The 15,355-nt window shown below is 38.9% G+C and overlaps 3 protein-coding genes across 7 annotated transcripts in view; 1 reads left to right on the forward strand and 2 right to left on the reverse strand.

The window, feature by feature from the left end:
- Positions 1-5,198, forward strand: part of map7b (microtubule-associated protein 7b) — a 47,387-nt gene extending 42,189 nt beyond the window's left edge. For all 5 annotated transcript variants that reach the window (XM_048178345.1, XM_048178343.1, XM_048178346.1 and 2 more), the window contains 8 exons: positions 24-174; positions 523-691; positions 1,833-1,937; positions 2,022-2,063; positions 2,176-2,230; positions 2,337-2,475; positions 4,856-5,076; positions 5,164-5,198. In XM_048178345.1, coding sequence (XP_048034302.1) covers positions 24-174; positions 523-691; positions 1,833-1,937; positions 2,022-2,063; positions 2,176-2,230; positions 2,337-2,475; positions 4,856-5,069 — 875 coding nt within the window. In that variant the 3' untranslated portion in view covers positions 5,070-5,076; positions 5,164-5,198. The remainder of the gene's footprint in view (positions 1-23; positions 175-522; positions 692-1,832; positions 1,938-2,021; positions 2,064-2,175; positions 2,231-2,336; positions 2,476-4,855; positions 5,077-5,163) is intronic.
- A 2,737-nt stretch (positions 5,199-7,935) lies between these two features.
- LOC125260624 (chemokine XC receptor 1-like) lies at positions 7,936-10,987 on the reverse strand. Its single transcript, XM_048179095.1, has 2 exons — positions 10,060-10,987; positions 7,936-9,973 (listed from the first exon to the last, which is right to left on the reverse strand). Exon 2 carries the CDS (start codon positions 9,963-9,965, stop codon positions 9,036-9,038), a length of 930 nt encoding a protein of 309 aa, XP_048035052.1. The 5' UTR covers positions 9,966-9,973; positions 10,060-10,987; the 3' UTR covers positions 7,936-9,035.
- A 189-nt stretch (positions 10,988-11,176) lies between these two features.
- LOC125260118 (chemokine XC receptor 1-like) lies at positions 11,177-13,285 on the reverse strand. The gene is made up of 2 exons (XM_048178301.1): positions 12,976-13,285; positions 11,177-12,713 (listed from the first exon to the last, which is right to left on the reverse strand). Exon 2 carries the CDS (start codon positions 12,674-12,676, stop codon positions 11,696-11,698), a length of 981 nt encoding a protein of 326 aa, XP_048034258.1. The 5' UTR covers positions 12,677-12,713; positions 12,976-13,285; the 3' UTR covers positions 11,177-11,695.
- Positions 13,286-15,355: the final 2,070 nt, after the last annotated feature.

Genomic DNA, 15,355 nt, shown 5'->3' on the forward strand with positions numbered 1-15,355 from the left:
CCTGTGCCTCTTTCTCTTTGTAGAAGGTTCTGGAAGTTCTCCAACAGCACGGCCCTCCGCAGGCACAACAGATCCTGAGGAGGCATCTCGTCTGCTGGCTGAGAAACGACGGCAGGCCAGAGAACAGAGAGAAAGAGAAGAGGAGGAGAAGAGACAACAGGAAGAGGCTGAAAGGTGTGTGTGAGAGATTTTCATGAGCATAGATAGTTGTAACCTAGCTCGAGAAGAACAGAGGAATTGTAGCAGTTTTTCTTGTTATAATACAAGACTTCTTCAACTTATAAATGGCTGTTGAAAGCAAAAATGCTATGAAATGGACATCATATTTTCTAAGGAAGAGTGATGCACTGGAGCAAAACATTAGTAATAATTTATTAAAAATTAGTAAGAAAAAGTATTCGATTTCATTTAGCAAATATGTTGCAGTGTGGTGTAATCTACAGTGGTGTCTAAATGTACATTGAACGCAACCAAAGCACTAAACACACATTTTTACATCATCATGTGTCTGTGTGTGTACAGGCGCAGCAGGGAGGAGATGGCCCGGAGGAAAGCAGAGGAGCGAGCGAAGAGAGAGGAGGAGGCACAGCGGCAGGCAGAAGAGAAGAAGAGACGAGAGGAGGAGGAGAAGCGATTAGATGAGGAGAGAGCACAGAGGGAGAGGGAGGAAGCTGAACGCCTGCAGAGACAGGTACACAAACACACACAACATACACACAACAATCTCATTCATTCATCACACCAAACACAACACTCAATATGTGCTTTATTAAAGGGACAGTTAACCCAAAAATGAAAATTATCCCATGATTTACTCACCCTCAAGCCATCCTAGGTGTGCATGACTATCTTCTTTCAGACGAACACAATCGGAGATATATTTAAAAATATCCTGGCTCCTCAAATCTTTATGATGGTTGTGAAGGGGGGCTTGATTTCGAAAAAAAAATGCATCAATCCATCATAAAAATAATCAGTACGCCTCCAGGGGGTTAATAAATGCCTTCTGAAGTGAAGCGATGGGTTTTTGTAAGAAAAATATCCATATTTAAAACTTAATTAACTATAATAACTAGCTTCCGGCAGACGGCATTAAAATCTTGAATTAATTGAAATGCATAACAGTTTCAACAAAAATATGAAGCAGCACAATTGTTTTCAACATTGATAATAATCAAAAATGTTTCTTGAGCATCAAATCAGCATATTAGAATGATTTCTGAAGGATCATGTGACACTGAAGACTGGAGTAATGATGCTGAAAGTTCAGCTTTGATCACAGGAATAAATTGCATTTTAAAATACATTACAATAGAAAACAGTTGTAATAATATTTCACAATCTTACTGTTGTTGTTGTGTTTTTGATAAAATCAATGCTGCCTTGGTGAGCAGAAGAGACTTTTCAGAAACATTAAACAATCTTACAGATCACAGACATTTGAAAAGTAGTGTATATGTGTAAATAATTTGCCACTAATTAATTTTTTTTTTTATATAAAATACATATATAATGTGTTTTATATGTATTAAATGCTTTAATATAGTCAAATTAAATGTATAAAATAAAAAGATAGCAAAACTTGAACTTTCAAAATGTAGATAGGCGTATGTTTAATGATATGAAAATAAAACAAACAATATATTGGCGCTTTCTAAAGCCAGTTTTTTTGTCATATGTGCACTAAACAACATTAATCACTTAATTAATCTCAAAAACTCATTAAGTTTGGCAGCCCTAAAGTTGATGCATGCTGAATAATGCATATATATAAAATTTCAGATGCCAGTGGCCTTTATCCACATGTGTTTTTTGTGGCTCTGTATGTTCAGAAAGAAGAAGAAGAGGCTCGCCAGAAAGAAGAAGCAGAGCGTTTACGTCTGGAGAGAGAGAAACACTTCCAGAAAGAGGAGGCTGAGAGAATGGAGAGGAAGAAGGTGAGCCAAGTTCATTTTATTGAGTGACTTTTAAGGTAATTACAGGATTTTAAAGTTGCCTGATTGTGTTCTTGTCTGTCACAGCGCCTTGAGGAAATTATGAAACGCACACGCCGATCTGATCAGGTATGATGTGAAGCAATTGCTGCTGCCTTTTTGGCATTGTTGCCTTTCATTTGAAATGCTGGCTTTTTTTTCTAACACACACTTTCTGTTTTACACATTTTCTGTTTTGAAGAAAACCACCCCACAGAGAAATGGCGACGTCAGCCAGCAGAGCGGACAGGATTCAGGTGAATTGTGATTTTACATTTACACTCTGACCTGACTTTTTCCTCTGATTCATGAGTCTGTCATGAAGCTGACATCATTAATGTCCCTCTCTCTTGTCTTTCTTAGCGATTTCAATATCCAGCAGTCCCTCAGTGAGTGTGTCGGCCCCTCAGGCTCCGGAGACATCCGAGACCGTACGCAGTGACAGTAACGGACACTCGGACCCCAGCTTCACTACACCCATACTGCCCACATCAGGTCACAGGTGAGATCAGAGTACTGTTTTTCATAATTAACCCTAAAAACCAATATGAAAAGCCAAGGCCTGATAGTTAACATGTTGAGAAACTGCTGATAAAAGACAAAAATATATTTATTTTAAAGGTCCCGTTCTTCGTGATCCCATGTTTAAACTTTAGTTAGTGTGTAATGTTGTTGTTAGAGTATAAATAAAATCTGTAAAATTTTAAAGCTCAAAGTTCAATGCCAAGCGAGATATTTTATTTAACAGAAGTCGCCTACATCGAACGGCCAGTTTGGACTACATCCCTCTACTTCCTTCTTTAATGACGTCACTAAAACAGTTTTTTGACTAACCTCCGCCCACAGGAATACACACGAGTTGCGTTTGTAGAGTGTGTTTGTTGCCATGTCGTCGAAACGCTGTTATTTTCATCCCGCAGTCCAATCACCGGGTCTGATTCCGGCTCAAATTGATAGGGTAAAATTAAAGACATGTTTACAATAACACTGAGCGCGTGCATCTCCACGTTATGGTAAGAGGCGTGACCTTTCCGGGCAAGATGCGCTAAGAGCTGCTGTCGAATCACAACACAGGAACCGCTGGCACAATCAGAACTCGTTTCTGAAGGAGGGACTTCATAGAACAAGGAAGTCATCAGCCCGTTTTTATGACAGTGGAAACAGCGGTATACAGATAAGTAAATTATGTGAAAAATACTGTTTTTTTTACACGTGAAACATGAACACATGTTATATTGCACACTATAAACACAATCAAAGCTTCAAAAAAACACGAAAAACGGGACCTTTAATATTACAAATATATTTTATAATATTACAAATCTTTCTTATTTGACATGCAATAACTCAGAAAGGAAATAAGGTTGGAGGAAAATTCCCCTACTTGAGAGCTGCTTCTGGATAAATTATGTAATAATTATTAAGTAATCAATCATTAATTTAAGTAATCAAAAGTTACAGCCTTTTTGTTTAGCCCTTGACGCCCCCTAATGGACATTTTTACAATTGTTCCTGCATAATGAAAATCTTGTGAAGGACACAAGGGATTATGTTGATTTTAGACTCATTTTAATGAGTCCGGGAGTATCCACGGTAAGTAATGATGTGCCACTTTCCACAATCGGAGCATTTTTCATGAAGTTATGAGCCAAAACATGGCATAAATGCCACATTCATATATTATTTACATATGGGTCATGTGGGGCTTCACATACAAAAACTCACTCAAGTTTAGTCAAAGCCCTAAACAATTATATTTGTTGTATTCTACTCCGTGAGACCTTTCAAATGACATATGACACCTGATTATCTGAGCTGTATGATGTTTTTGACACATTGCGGTACATAGTACAAAAAAAAATTTCATAAATTATGAAAACATGTTTTTCTTATTTATCAGCAAATATCTCAGCACTACTTTGGAGTTAATCAAATTGGCAAAATTTAATTGTAAAATTCAGACTAAGCTTTCAAATGACATATTTTGTGTTGATCGAGGCAGTAGTTTTAAAAAATATGATTATTATTATTTATTTTTTTTGTAGCTAGGTGGTGCCTGTGCATGGTACACTCGGGTTTAGAGGGACGACTCGGCACTCGTTAAGAACTGATCGAAATGGTTAGATGCGTTAAAAAGCTTTAAAATGATACACATTTTGTTATTCCTGTCACAGGTGGTGGTGTACCTCCGGCAGTACACTTTGGGCTTAAAGGGTTAAATAAAACTTCCTTCATTTGTCTTTATATTAAGAAAGCTGTAGGAAAATCCCATATACTGAGATGCTTAATGCGCATTAGGTATCATAATAGGTATTGGCAGGAATAATAATAAACATAAGTCTAGGAATAATAAAGTAAAAAATAACAACAAAATCTTTAAGCTACATGATATAAGAAATGCATAAAAAACAAATGAGAAAGAAGTCATTAAGATGTACATCCTGGTCATGAGCCACTCCTGGGAGAAACTATCCCACAAGGAGTGCCTTCTCCAAATACAACCCAGAGCACTTATATACTCTAATCAGCAAATGATCAATTAACATAGGGGAGCGAATCACAAATTCCCCGATTGCCCCAATAGGCAAGGGGAAACTCAGGCTCATAACAGTCACTTTGGATAATTTTTCACTAAATGAATCTGTGTTATGTAAAAAATAGTCTGACACTGATGTGTAGAATCTGCATCTCTCCTGTCCTCTACTGGTGATCGGAGGAACTACAACTTTATTTTTATAAGCACAGTTTTACATTTATTAATTCAGTAGACACTTTTATCTACTTACAAATGAGAACACAAGCAAAAGCAGTTAATTCAACAATATGCTTAATCAGAGAAACTCGAACAGTTTGTAATCTGTGACTCATTTCTTCACTGCAAGTGTGGCTGCCCAACTTAGAGAAAATGGCGCTGTCACAGAAGCCTTCGAGGAGGTCATAGAGGTTCCAATGGCGAACAAACTGTCCCGTCAAGATGGAGATGGAGAGGAAATGGAAAATGAGGAGGAGGAGAAGAGGAAGGTTCCCCTGTTGGCTTTCAGAGAGAACGGCAGCACACATGACGTGAGTGAACAGGAGGAGAACCCGGCACAGTAGAGTTCAGGTCAGTCACTCTGGACACAACACTCTCTTTTTTTTTTTCTAGATTGCGGTGACATGCCATTTTGATTTTTTTTCTTCCCCATTATAGATGTATGAACATTTATAATTGTGGAAGTGCAACTTGCAACACAGGAAGTAGAATCCGAGGGAAGACCCCTCATTGTACTTCCCTTCCTCTGACACTTAGACACCTAAAATAGCAAAACGTGTCCTCATATCTTGACACCGATCTCTTGGATTCTCCTTCCTGTCTCCCCAAACTGAAGTGGTAAGCTCCAGGAAACCACATCTTCTGTCATGTGGGGAGTCGTGGTGACTGTGAAGGCACATCTAATACTTGAAGAAAAGTGTCGTCGCTGTCGTGGAAGCTCCTGTGAAGTGCTAACATAAGGAATGTGTGACGAGAGAATGATGTTTGTTGTGTTTGCGTAGATTTATGGCAAAACCTCGTAGTTTTGCTCTCGTTATGCCAGCAATTGAGTGGCTGAACTCTCTGCTTAGTTTTATAATTAATGTTCGAATGAAGAGAACATATTTTCTGCCCTCTTTGTAAAGCTTGAACAGATTTTTGCCTCTTGAATTACGTCTTATTCCACTCCAAGTCCTCTGCGCAGTCCGAGCGAAGCAAAGCTTTCATCCTAAATTGTTTTTTTCCCTAAGATGATTGGGTGATTTAAATCTCATGCAACTTATCAGGAACATATTCAATGTCATATTTAAGTCAAAATTAAATGAAGTCATTTACATTAAAATTAAGCACATCCTCACAATTTCTCATTATAGTAACTGTGACAAAAAAATATTATGTAAATTGTGAAGTATTTATACATCATTGTAACAATTGTTCTACTGCCTTTTAATTAATGCTGATTTAAATAATAATAAAAAAAAAATTATTACTTTTTTCCCCCAATAGATTTTAGGTTGAAAATGTGACCTTTTTGTGAGATTCACCCAGCTGATGGTTTGCTAGCCACGTTGTTTTGTGTAGCATTAATCACAGACACCCGAAAGCGACTTGTAATATAGAGACTTGTGTGTAAATGAGAGGTAACGTCTTTACTTAATCGGTAGAACCTATACAAGCTAATCGTTTAAAATCAAGAGATCTTTCGAATGTAACACTCTATAAAATGCTGGGTTAAAAACAACCCAAGTTGGGTTGACAATGGACAAACCCAGCGGTTGGGTTGTTTTAACCCCTGCGGTTGGGTCATTTTAACCCTGCGGTTGGGTTAAATGTTGGGTTAAACCTGCTGGGTAGTTTTATTTAACTCAACTATTGTTTAAAAATGACTGTATTGCTTGCTTAAAAACCCAAAATGTGTTGGAAATTAACATTTATTAATATGTTTAATAAATTAACATTTATTAAAACAAGTTTGATGAATAATAATTAAACAGTAAACATTTATTAAATTGCTTATTAATAAATGTTCACCTTTTGACTGTCTGAAGGTTTTTAATTTCTAACCTATTTTGGGTTCATTTTAAGCCAGCTAGTCATTTTGAATGGTTGGGTTAAATAAAACTGACCAGCACTTTGGGCACACATGTAAAGGGTTAGTTCACCCAAAAATGAAAATAATGTCATTAATTACTCACCCTCATGTCCTTCGTTCATCTTCAGAACACAAATTAAGACATTTTTGATGAAATCTGATGGCTCAGTGAGGCCTGCATTACCAGCAATGTCACTGAACCTCTCAAGATCCAGAAAGCTACTAAAAACATATTTAAAACAGTTCATGTGAGTACAGTGGTTCAACCTTAATATTATAAAGTGAAGAGAATACTTTTTGTGCGCCAAAATAATGACTTTTCAACAATATCTAGTGATGGGCAATTTCAAAACACTGCTTCATGAAGCTTTACGAACCTTTTGTTTCAAATCAGTGATTCAGAGCGCATGATTTCAGTAAAGGAGGCTTCGTTTACGCGATTCGAACCACTGATTCAAAACAAAAGATTGGTAAAGCTGCAGTGTTTTGAAATGGCCCATCACTAGATTGTTGAATCAAGTCATTATTTTTTGTTTTTGGCGCACAAAAAGTATTCTCGTCACTTCATAACATTAAGGTTATGTACACACTGTACTCACATGAACTGTTTTAAATACATCTTTAGTAGCTTTCTGGATCTTGAGAGGTTCAGTGACATTGCTGTCTATGCAAGCCTCACTGAGCCATCAGATTTCATCAAAAATGTCTTAATTTGTGTTCTGAAGATGAACAAAGGACATGACGGTGAGTTATTAATGACATAATTGTCATTTTTGGGCAAACTATCTCTTTAACCCAACCTCTGGCTTTGTCTATTTTCAACCCAGCAGTTTTTAGTGTGAATCATGACGTAATAAGCAGAATCTCTTTAAATCTGAAATGCTGCTACCTATGTCTTTCCTCTGCCTTATCAAATGAAGTGAAATTTTGAGGATTTGTTTGTAGAGCTGTTGATAAAGGGCTGATTTGTTTTTGTTTTTTTTGAAAACTCCTCTGTTCATCAATAGGCTCGTAACACGAGCTGTCGGTACGGCCCTGTAAGTGCTGCTGCATCAGCTGTTTCCATCCCAGCCCTGTGAGATACAAACAATCAATATGTCATGGGGTTCATGGAAAACCAAGTATCCTATATAGGACATATTATAAAGCGATTTCTCTTGTAAACAACAAAAGACTATCTGTGTTTTTGTTGTAATCAGTATCAGTGGGTGGTCAGTGGACACCATGCAAAAAAAGAAGCAGGGATCAATTACATATCTTGAAATGAAGAAACTGTAAATCTTGATATGCAAATGCTAAAAAAGTATACAGAAATGTTGCACAAAATCTGTTCGCAGATCTCGTGAAATGGTGGGTGAAGGTTTAAAACAAGCACAACTTGTTTACTGAGATGTCAGGGACAGATTTCTTATATAAAGAGCACTTGTCATGAAGCACCCATGTGCCCTTTTACCTAACCAACAGCACTGAGTACCACTTTAAAAAACTGAAGCGTTTTCTCCCAACTAAGTCGATCTATATGCATGTACAAATGATGAAAATCAATAAAACTTTTTATCTGGAAACGACTAAGGCTGCTTTGTGTTTCTAATGTGCATGTGTCTGTTGCAAATTACGTTGTAACAGTAAATTATTGCTGCGGTTTTATGATTCTGACATTTTCCTGGCCTAGATTAAACTTTTTCCACCAGTTTTTCATATGGTGTCAGTGTGAAGGCGATTCTCTCTCTGAGGTTTCAGATAAACATGTGAACATGGTTTGATGGTTTTTTCCTTGCACTTTTGCACTTATAAAACATAAAGAGTACAAAACCGACATACACACACACAGATGAACTGGTGTTGCTGTAACAATATGGTAAAATTTAGCTAAACGAACAAAAACACAGTGGATGTCAGTGGGGCCTATCAACGGTTTGGTTACACACATTCTTATGGAGCAACTTGAGGGAGAGTAAATTATGACAATTTCCATTTTTGGCGGAACTGTCCCTTTAATATCTGCTAACAATTTATTTTTATTGACGCCAAACAGACATTCTGCTGACTCTAAGTAACTTAAAGTACATGTCAGCATATTCTAACCTAACAGTCTACTTCAGTCCATTAATACACTAATAAGAGTTAGTTGACATGTAGTTGCAAAGTTAGAGTCAGTAGAATGTCTAAAGTGAAATAAAGTGTAACCTAATATACTTAGGAAATGTTGAAAACAGCTGCTGCTTTGAGCAAAACGTTCAAAAGAACAGCATTTATTTGAAACCGAAATCTTTTATAAATGCCTTTACTGTAACTTTTGATGTTTAATGCATCCTCAATGAATAAAAGAGTTAATTTCCTTGCACTTTTGAACTGGAGTGTATGATGTAATGTGCATTGTTAGAAATCTTGCTTTAAACAAACACACCATAAACAGAGAAGGAATAGGAAATTCTATTCAGTGTAGAGCAGAATTGCTTTATTTTGGACACATTTTCTTCAGTATCATCCGTAAATGTTTCTGGAATCTTTCTCCAATTAGAGCATAAAGCACTGGGTTTAAGCAGCAGTGTGAAAAAGCCAACAGTCGGCAAGCGTAAAATGCATAATCAAGACGAATGGATACCTTACAGTTTGTGAATGGACTTAAACCATAATCCTGCAAAATTCTCAAAAGCATCACAATGTTGTATGGAGCCCAGCCGATGAAGAACACCAGGCCGATGCAGAATATTAGTTTGATAGTCTTCTTTCGCAGCTTTGTTCGGGACCGTGTGATTATCAGAAACATTCTGACATAGCAAAATCCCATGATGCAAAATGCAATCAAGAAAAAAATGCTTTGTAAATAAATAGCGACATGTTTTGCTCTAATACTGTCAAATTCACAGTAAAGATTATTATCGTGTAGCAAGACGATGCTACGGAGTGAGACTAACAGCGCAGCTGCTCCGCTCAGGATCCAAATGACGAAGGGAGCGACAGAAAATCCTCTGCATTTCTCCCAGTCAGACAGAGGATGAACCACTGCCATGTAACGCTGAACGGTCATGAGAGTCAAGAACAACACACTGCTGTAAAAGCCAACATAGAACAGAAACTTCACCGCTTTACAGCCAATCTCTCCAAACGTCCAACCCCAGATGTAGTACGAGGCCCAGAATGGAAGTCCAAACGTGAACAGCAGATCTGACAGAGCTAAATTGAGGATCAGGATGTTTATCTGGCATTTAAACTTCTCGTACCGCACCAGGATGACCAGAACCAGCAGGTTGCCAATGCAACTAAACACAACCAGAAGAGTGAAAAAAATTGGAATAACAATGGATCCAACTTTCACCACCTCCTCTTTGCGACATAGTTGGTCTTCTGGTGTTACATAATCGGGATATGTATAGTCTTCAGTCATGATGTTCTCTATGTGATGATAATCATTTTGTTGTTAGAATTCATTGTAGTTATTTACTTGCCTGATGAAATAATAAAGAATAATTAATTCTTACCTTATTTTTGTCAGTCTTGTTAGTACTAATGACTCCTGGCTAACTGGATAGGGTATATTTGAGTGTTTTCATGAAGAATGGGAAGTTTAAATATGTGCCTACCTCAAAACCCTGCCATTCCTCTTTCCCTCAAACATGAAATGAAAGTACCACTTTTACAATGAAAGTAATTGTTTTTTTTTTAAATGTTGCGGCAATTCCTTGGTAACACATTTTAAGGTAGTTGCCAGTTAATGGGCGTTCCAAAACTGTTGGTTTATTATAGTGTTCATATTATTCATTTTATTTCCATGTTAAGAAGTTCTAGCTCTTGCTTTTTTTGACAGTGAAAAAAAAGCTTGATTGCTTCTTTTTTGTACATGGTTTTTCAAATCATGCATTTATGTCATAATGAAGTTAATTTAAGTTGTAAAAGTATGTTGTGTTTATGAAAGTGATTATGGTTTCAGGGATTACATATGCTACAAGCATGCTAATATTGTTTTGTTATTATTAACCTCTTAAAAAGTAAAAACAGACATAAATGAGTTGTGTAATCTTCCGTTTTCCTGTTTATGTAGGCCAGTGATGACGCTGTGCTTCCTTCCACAGACCACGATTTGCAGTTTCTCACGAGAAAGAAAAAAATGTCATTTTCCAGTCATTTGCATCAAAACAAAACTGCATAATTGCATTTTTCACAAGCAGTTCTCATGTGATTTCTTTTACAGTAATTTTAGGTGAGAGTATTTAAGAAATTCAATAACACTTTAGTCCAACATATTTTCCTTTTGTGTATTCAGGGCTGGCATGAACTCAAAACCAGTGTTGAGGGTAACGCATTACAACTTTTTTCAAGTAACAAGTATTGTAACACATTACTTTTTCAATTTACAACAAGTTACTTTTTCAAATAAGTAAGGCAAGTGTGAACATGATGGTTATTTTAGTTCAAGACAAAATGTGAACATGCATTTACTCACCTCACTTGCACGAAAACATTCAGTATTTCTCAAAATGAATAAAAACTGTTAAATACAATTTCATAATTTTATGCAAACCTGTAATAATTAACTGCATTAAATTGCACAAATATATTTTATGTATTTAATCTAACTTTATAAACCAATGTCTTTGCTGCTGACTTTCAATGATCAAATTCAACCATACTAATAGGCAAAAAGATTAGATTTAGAAATAAGAGTGTTAAACTTCCTTCTCCTGTATCATATTCTTCTTCAATCCAGAATGGCAGCACTGCTGAAAGGTTAGTTTGAGCGGCGCTCTCTACTTTACAGGCGTGAATATGCATTTCCTTCAGCCTGAGGCTTTTGATGTGAAAGGGCCTTAACATTTGCCAAAAATAGAACTTTTTTGTTGTTGTTGTTATTAAAAAACAAACAAGCAACCCCAGCCCAGGTGAGAAAAAGTAATGTAACAGTTACTTTTTACGAAAAGTAATGTAAGTAGTGCAATATTGTAATGCATTACTTTTTAAAAGTAACTTTCTCCGACATTGCTCAACACATGCTTTTACACAAAGATAGCATTCCAATATTTTATGTTATTTGTAACCAGTGATGATTTGATCAAATCTGCTCTTTCAAAGCTATTGTTTTCTGTCTCAAGTAATTCGTATCTTTCCAAAGCAGATTGTTCATAGACTTAAATCTTTACATAAGACCCTCTTTGGAATCGCTCGTAAATAATTACGGAACCTTGCATCTACAAAAACTAAAAACAGAGGGTTTAAGCAACAGTGTGAGAAAGCTAACATTCGGCAAGCATAATATGCATAGTCGAGTCTAATGCTTACTGTACAGTCTGTGAATGGGTGGATATGCTGATCAGTCAATGATTTCAGGAACATAACTATGTTATATGGAGCCCAACCAATAAAAAACACCAGCACAATAAAAAATGTTAGTCTAACGGTCTTGTGTCTCTTATTGGTCCGTGATTTTGTTATCGTCCGAAGCATTCTGCCATAGCAAAAACCCATGATTAGAAATGCAATGAAGAAGAAAGCATTTTGAAAATATGAGATGCCAGATTTCACTTGAACACTGTCATATTCACAGTATGTATTATCAGAAAGATGTATAACTTTGCTATAAAGTGAACCAAGAAGTGAAACTGCTCCGCTCAGGATCCAAACGATAGAGGGGGCGATAGAAAATCCTCTGCATTTCTCCCAGTCAGACAGAGGATGAACCACTGCCATGTAACGCTGAACGGTCATGAGAGTCAAGAACAACACACTGCTGTAAAAGCCAACATAGAACAGAAACTTCACCGCTTTACAGCCACCGTCTCCAAACGTCCAACCCCAGATGTAGTACGAGGCCCAGAATGGAAGTCCAAACGTGAACAGCAGATTTGATAGCGCTAAATTGAGGATGAAGATGTTGGTCAGGGATTTGAGGTTCTCATAAACTGCCAGGATGACCAGAACAAGGCCGTTACTGATGCAGCTTAACAGAACAACTAATGAGAAGAAGAGTGGAATGAGAATGGATCCAAATTTCACCACTTCATCTTTCTTACACATCTGGTCTTCATAGTATAAGTCATAGTAGTCATTGTCTATTGTATTCTCATCACTCATGTTCGTTCTGCAATCACGAACTGACCACATCCGATTTGTCCACGTTCAATTCTTTGCTCTTTGTACACTGAGAAAAAAAACAAAAAAACTTTGAAACAATTTTTACTCAGAAATTGCTAGTAAATTTCAGAAATATTACACATTGAATTAAAATTGTGAAATGGACTGAAATTTTTCTTCTATTTTCTTATTTTCTTCCATACTCCAATAATCTTTCATTTACAGCTTATTAATGCACTCTCTGCCTTTTCATTAGACGAAAAAGAGAAGTTATACCAGTCCGTTGAACTTGAGTAACTTAATCAAATGCTAAACAATGCATGACTTACCTAAATACTTGGGTCTTGTAGAGCACAATGATTTGAACAGCACATTACTTCCTTGGTCACATGAAACTGTTGCTTTTTTCTCAAGACACGCATATCATCATTGTGATGATTACATGTTCAACTAGCTAAAATAACTGAAAGCTAAAAGAAACTATCTAATCTTTGTATGCTGGGTAAGTGACATCCTTTCTCAAACCTCATCCTTTCATCTCACATACAGAGGAAGCTAAAGTGGCTTTATGATCTTTACATCTGAAGTAATTGTTCCACTTGAACCCTTATGTAACAACAGACAAGGCATGCAACAGATACCATAGGAAATGTAATTCACTGAATTGAAAATGAACAACTTAGTCAGTCCCTGCCTTCATTTTTTAACGGAGGCCAGCTAGTGAGAACTGTGTGAGTAAACCTCACTCTCCTGATGTGCGCTAGAGACTGTGGTCTTTAGCATCCTTGTTAGTGCGCCCGCCTCCCATGCCAGAGATGACGATTCAAGTCCCACTCGGAGCAGGGCGGTTAAGACCAGAGTGGTTATATTGGTGCCGTGACCCGGATGGAGGTGAGGTTTAGTGGGGTGAGTGAAACGGAGGCCAGCTAGTGAAAGCTGTGCAGATAATACTCACTACTCTGATCTCAAGAAGCATCCTAGCAACTGACGCTAGAGTCTGTGGTCTTTAGCGTCCTTGTTAGCCTCCCATGCCAGAGATGCCGGTTGGATTCTCGCTCAGAGCGGGGCGGTTAGTACCGGTGGGGTTAGATTGGTGCCGTGACCCGGATGAAAGTGAGGTTTATTGGGGTGTCATAGAGGCCAGCTAGTGATAGCTGTGCAGGTAATCCTTACTCCCCTGATTTCAGGACGCACCCTAGCAACTGACGTTAAAGGAGATGGTCTTTAGCATCCTTGTTAGCATCCCCCCCATGCCAGAGATGCTGGTTCGAGTCCCACTTGGAGCAGGGTGGTTAGGACTGGAGGAGTTACATTGGTGCCATGACCCGGATGGGAGTGAGGTTTAGAGGGGTGAGTGTCACAGAGGCCAGCTAGTGAAAAATGTGCATACAATCCTCACCCCCCTGATCTCAAGATGCACCCTAGCAACTGATGCTAGAGTCTGTGGTCTTTAACGTCCTTGTTAGCCTCTCATGCCAGAGATGCCGGTTGGATTCTCGCTCAGAGTGGGGCGGTTAGTACCGGAGGGGTTAGATTGGTGCCGTGACCCGGATGAAAGTGAGGTTTATTGGGGTGTCATAGAGGCCAGCTAGTGATAGCTGTGCAGGTAATCCTTACTCCCCTGATTTCAGGACGCACCCTAGCAACTGACGTTAAAGGAGGTGGTCTTTAGCATCCTTGTTAGTGCCCCCCCCCATGCCAGAGATGCCGGTTCGAGTCCCACTTGGAGCAGGGTGGTTAGGACCGGAGGAGTTACATTGGTGCCGTGACCCGGATTGGAGTGAGGTTTAGAGGGGTGAGTGTCACAGAGGCCAGCTAGTGAAAAATGTGCATACAATCCTCACCCCCCTGATCTCAAGATGCACCCTAGCAACTGATGCTAGAGTCTGTGGTCTTTAGCGTCCTTGTTAGCGCACCTATTTCCCATGCCAGAGATGCCGGTTCGAGTCCCGAGTGGGGCGGTTAGGACCAGAGGGGTTACACATGCACACACCAAGGTTGGGACCAGAGGGGTTGCATTGGTGCCACGACCCGAATGAGAGTGAGGTTTAGAGGGGTGAGTGTCACAGAGGCCAGCTAGTGAAAAATGTGCATACAATCCTCACCCCCCTGATCTCAAGATGCACCCTAGCAACTGATGCTAGAGTCTGTGGTCTTTAGCGTCCTTGTTAGCCTCCCATGCCAGAGATGCCGGTTGGATTCTCGCTCAGAGCGGGGCGGTTATTACCGGAGGGGTTAGATTGGTGCCGTGACCCGGATGAAAGTGAGGTTTATTGGGGTGTCATAGAGGCCAGCTAGTGATAGCTGTGCAGGTAATCCTTACTCCCCTGATTTCAGGACGCACCCTAGCAACTGACGTTAAAGGAGGTGATCTTTAGCATCCTTGTTAGCGTCCCCCCATGCCAGAGATGCTGGTTCGAGTCCCACTTGGAGCAGGGTGGTTAGGACCGGAGGGGTTGCATTGGTGCCACGACCCGAATGAGAGTGAGGTTTAGAGGGGTGAGTGTCACAGAGGCCAGCGAGTGAAAGTTGTGCATACAATCCTCACCCCCCTGATCTCAAGATGCACCATAGCAACTGACAATACAGGTTGCGGTCTTTAGTGTCATTGTTAGTGTGCCTGCCTCCAATGCCAGAGATGCCAGTTCAAGTCCCGAGTGGTGCAGGGCGGTTAGGACGCAGGGGTTACACGCGCACACACTAGGGTTG

Source organism: Megalobrama amblycephala, linkage group LG24, assembly GCF_018812025.1.
Source record: "Megalobrama amblycephala isolate DHTTF-2021 linkage group LG24, ASM1881202v1, whole genome shotgun sequence".
Taxonomy (NCBI): domain Eukaryota; kingdom Metazoa; phylum Chordata; class Actinopteri; order Cypriniformes; family Xenocyprididae; genus Megalobrama; species Megalobrama amblycephala.

What these genes read in the sequence shown, in the direction of transcription:
- LOC125260118 (XM_048178301.1), bottom strand. Translation starts at nt 12,676, where the DNA reads ATGTGGTCAGTTCGTGATTGCAGAACGAACATGAGTGATGAGAATACA.
- LOC125260624 (XM_048179095.1), bottom strand. Translation starts at nt 9,965, where the DNA reads ATGACTGAAGACTATACATATCCCGATTATGTAACACCAGAAGACCAA.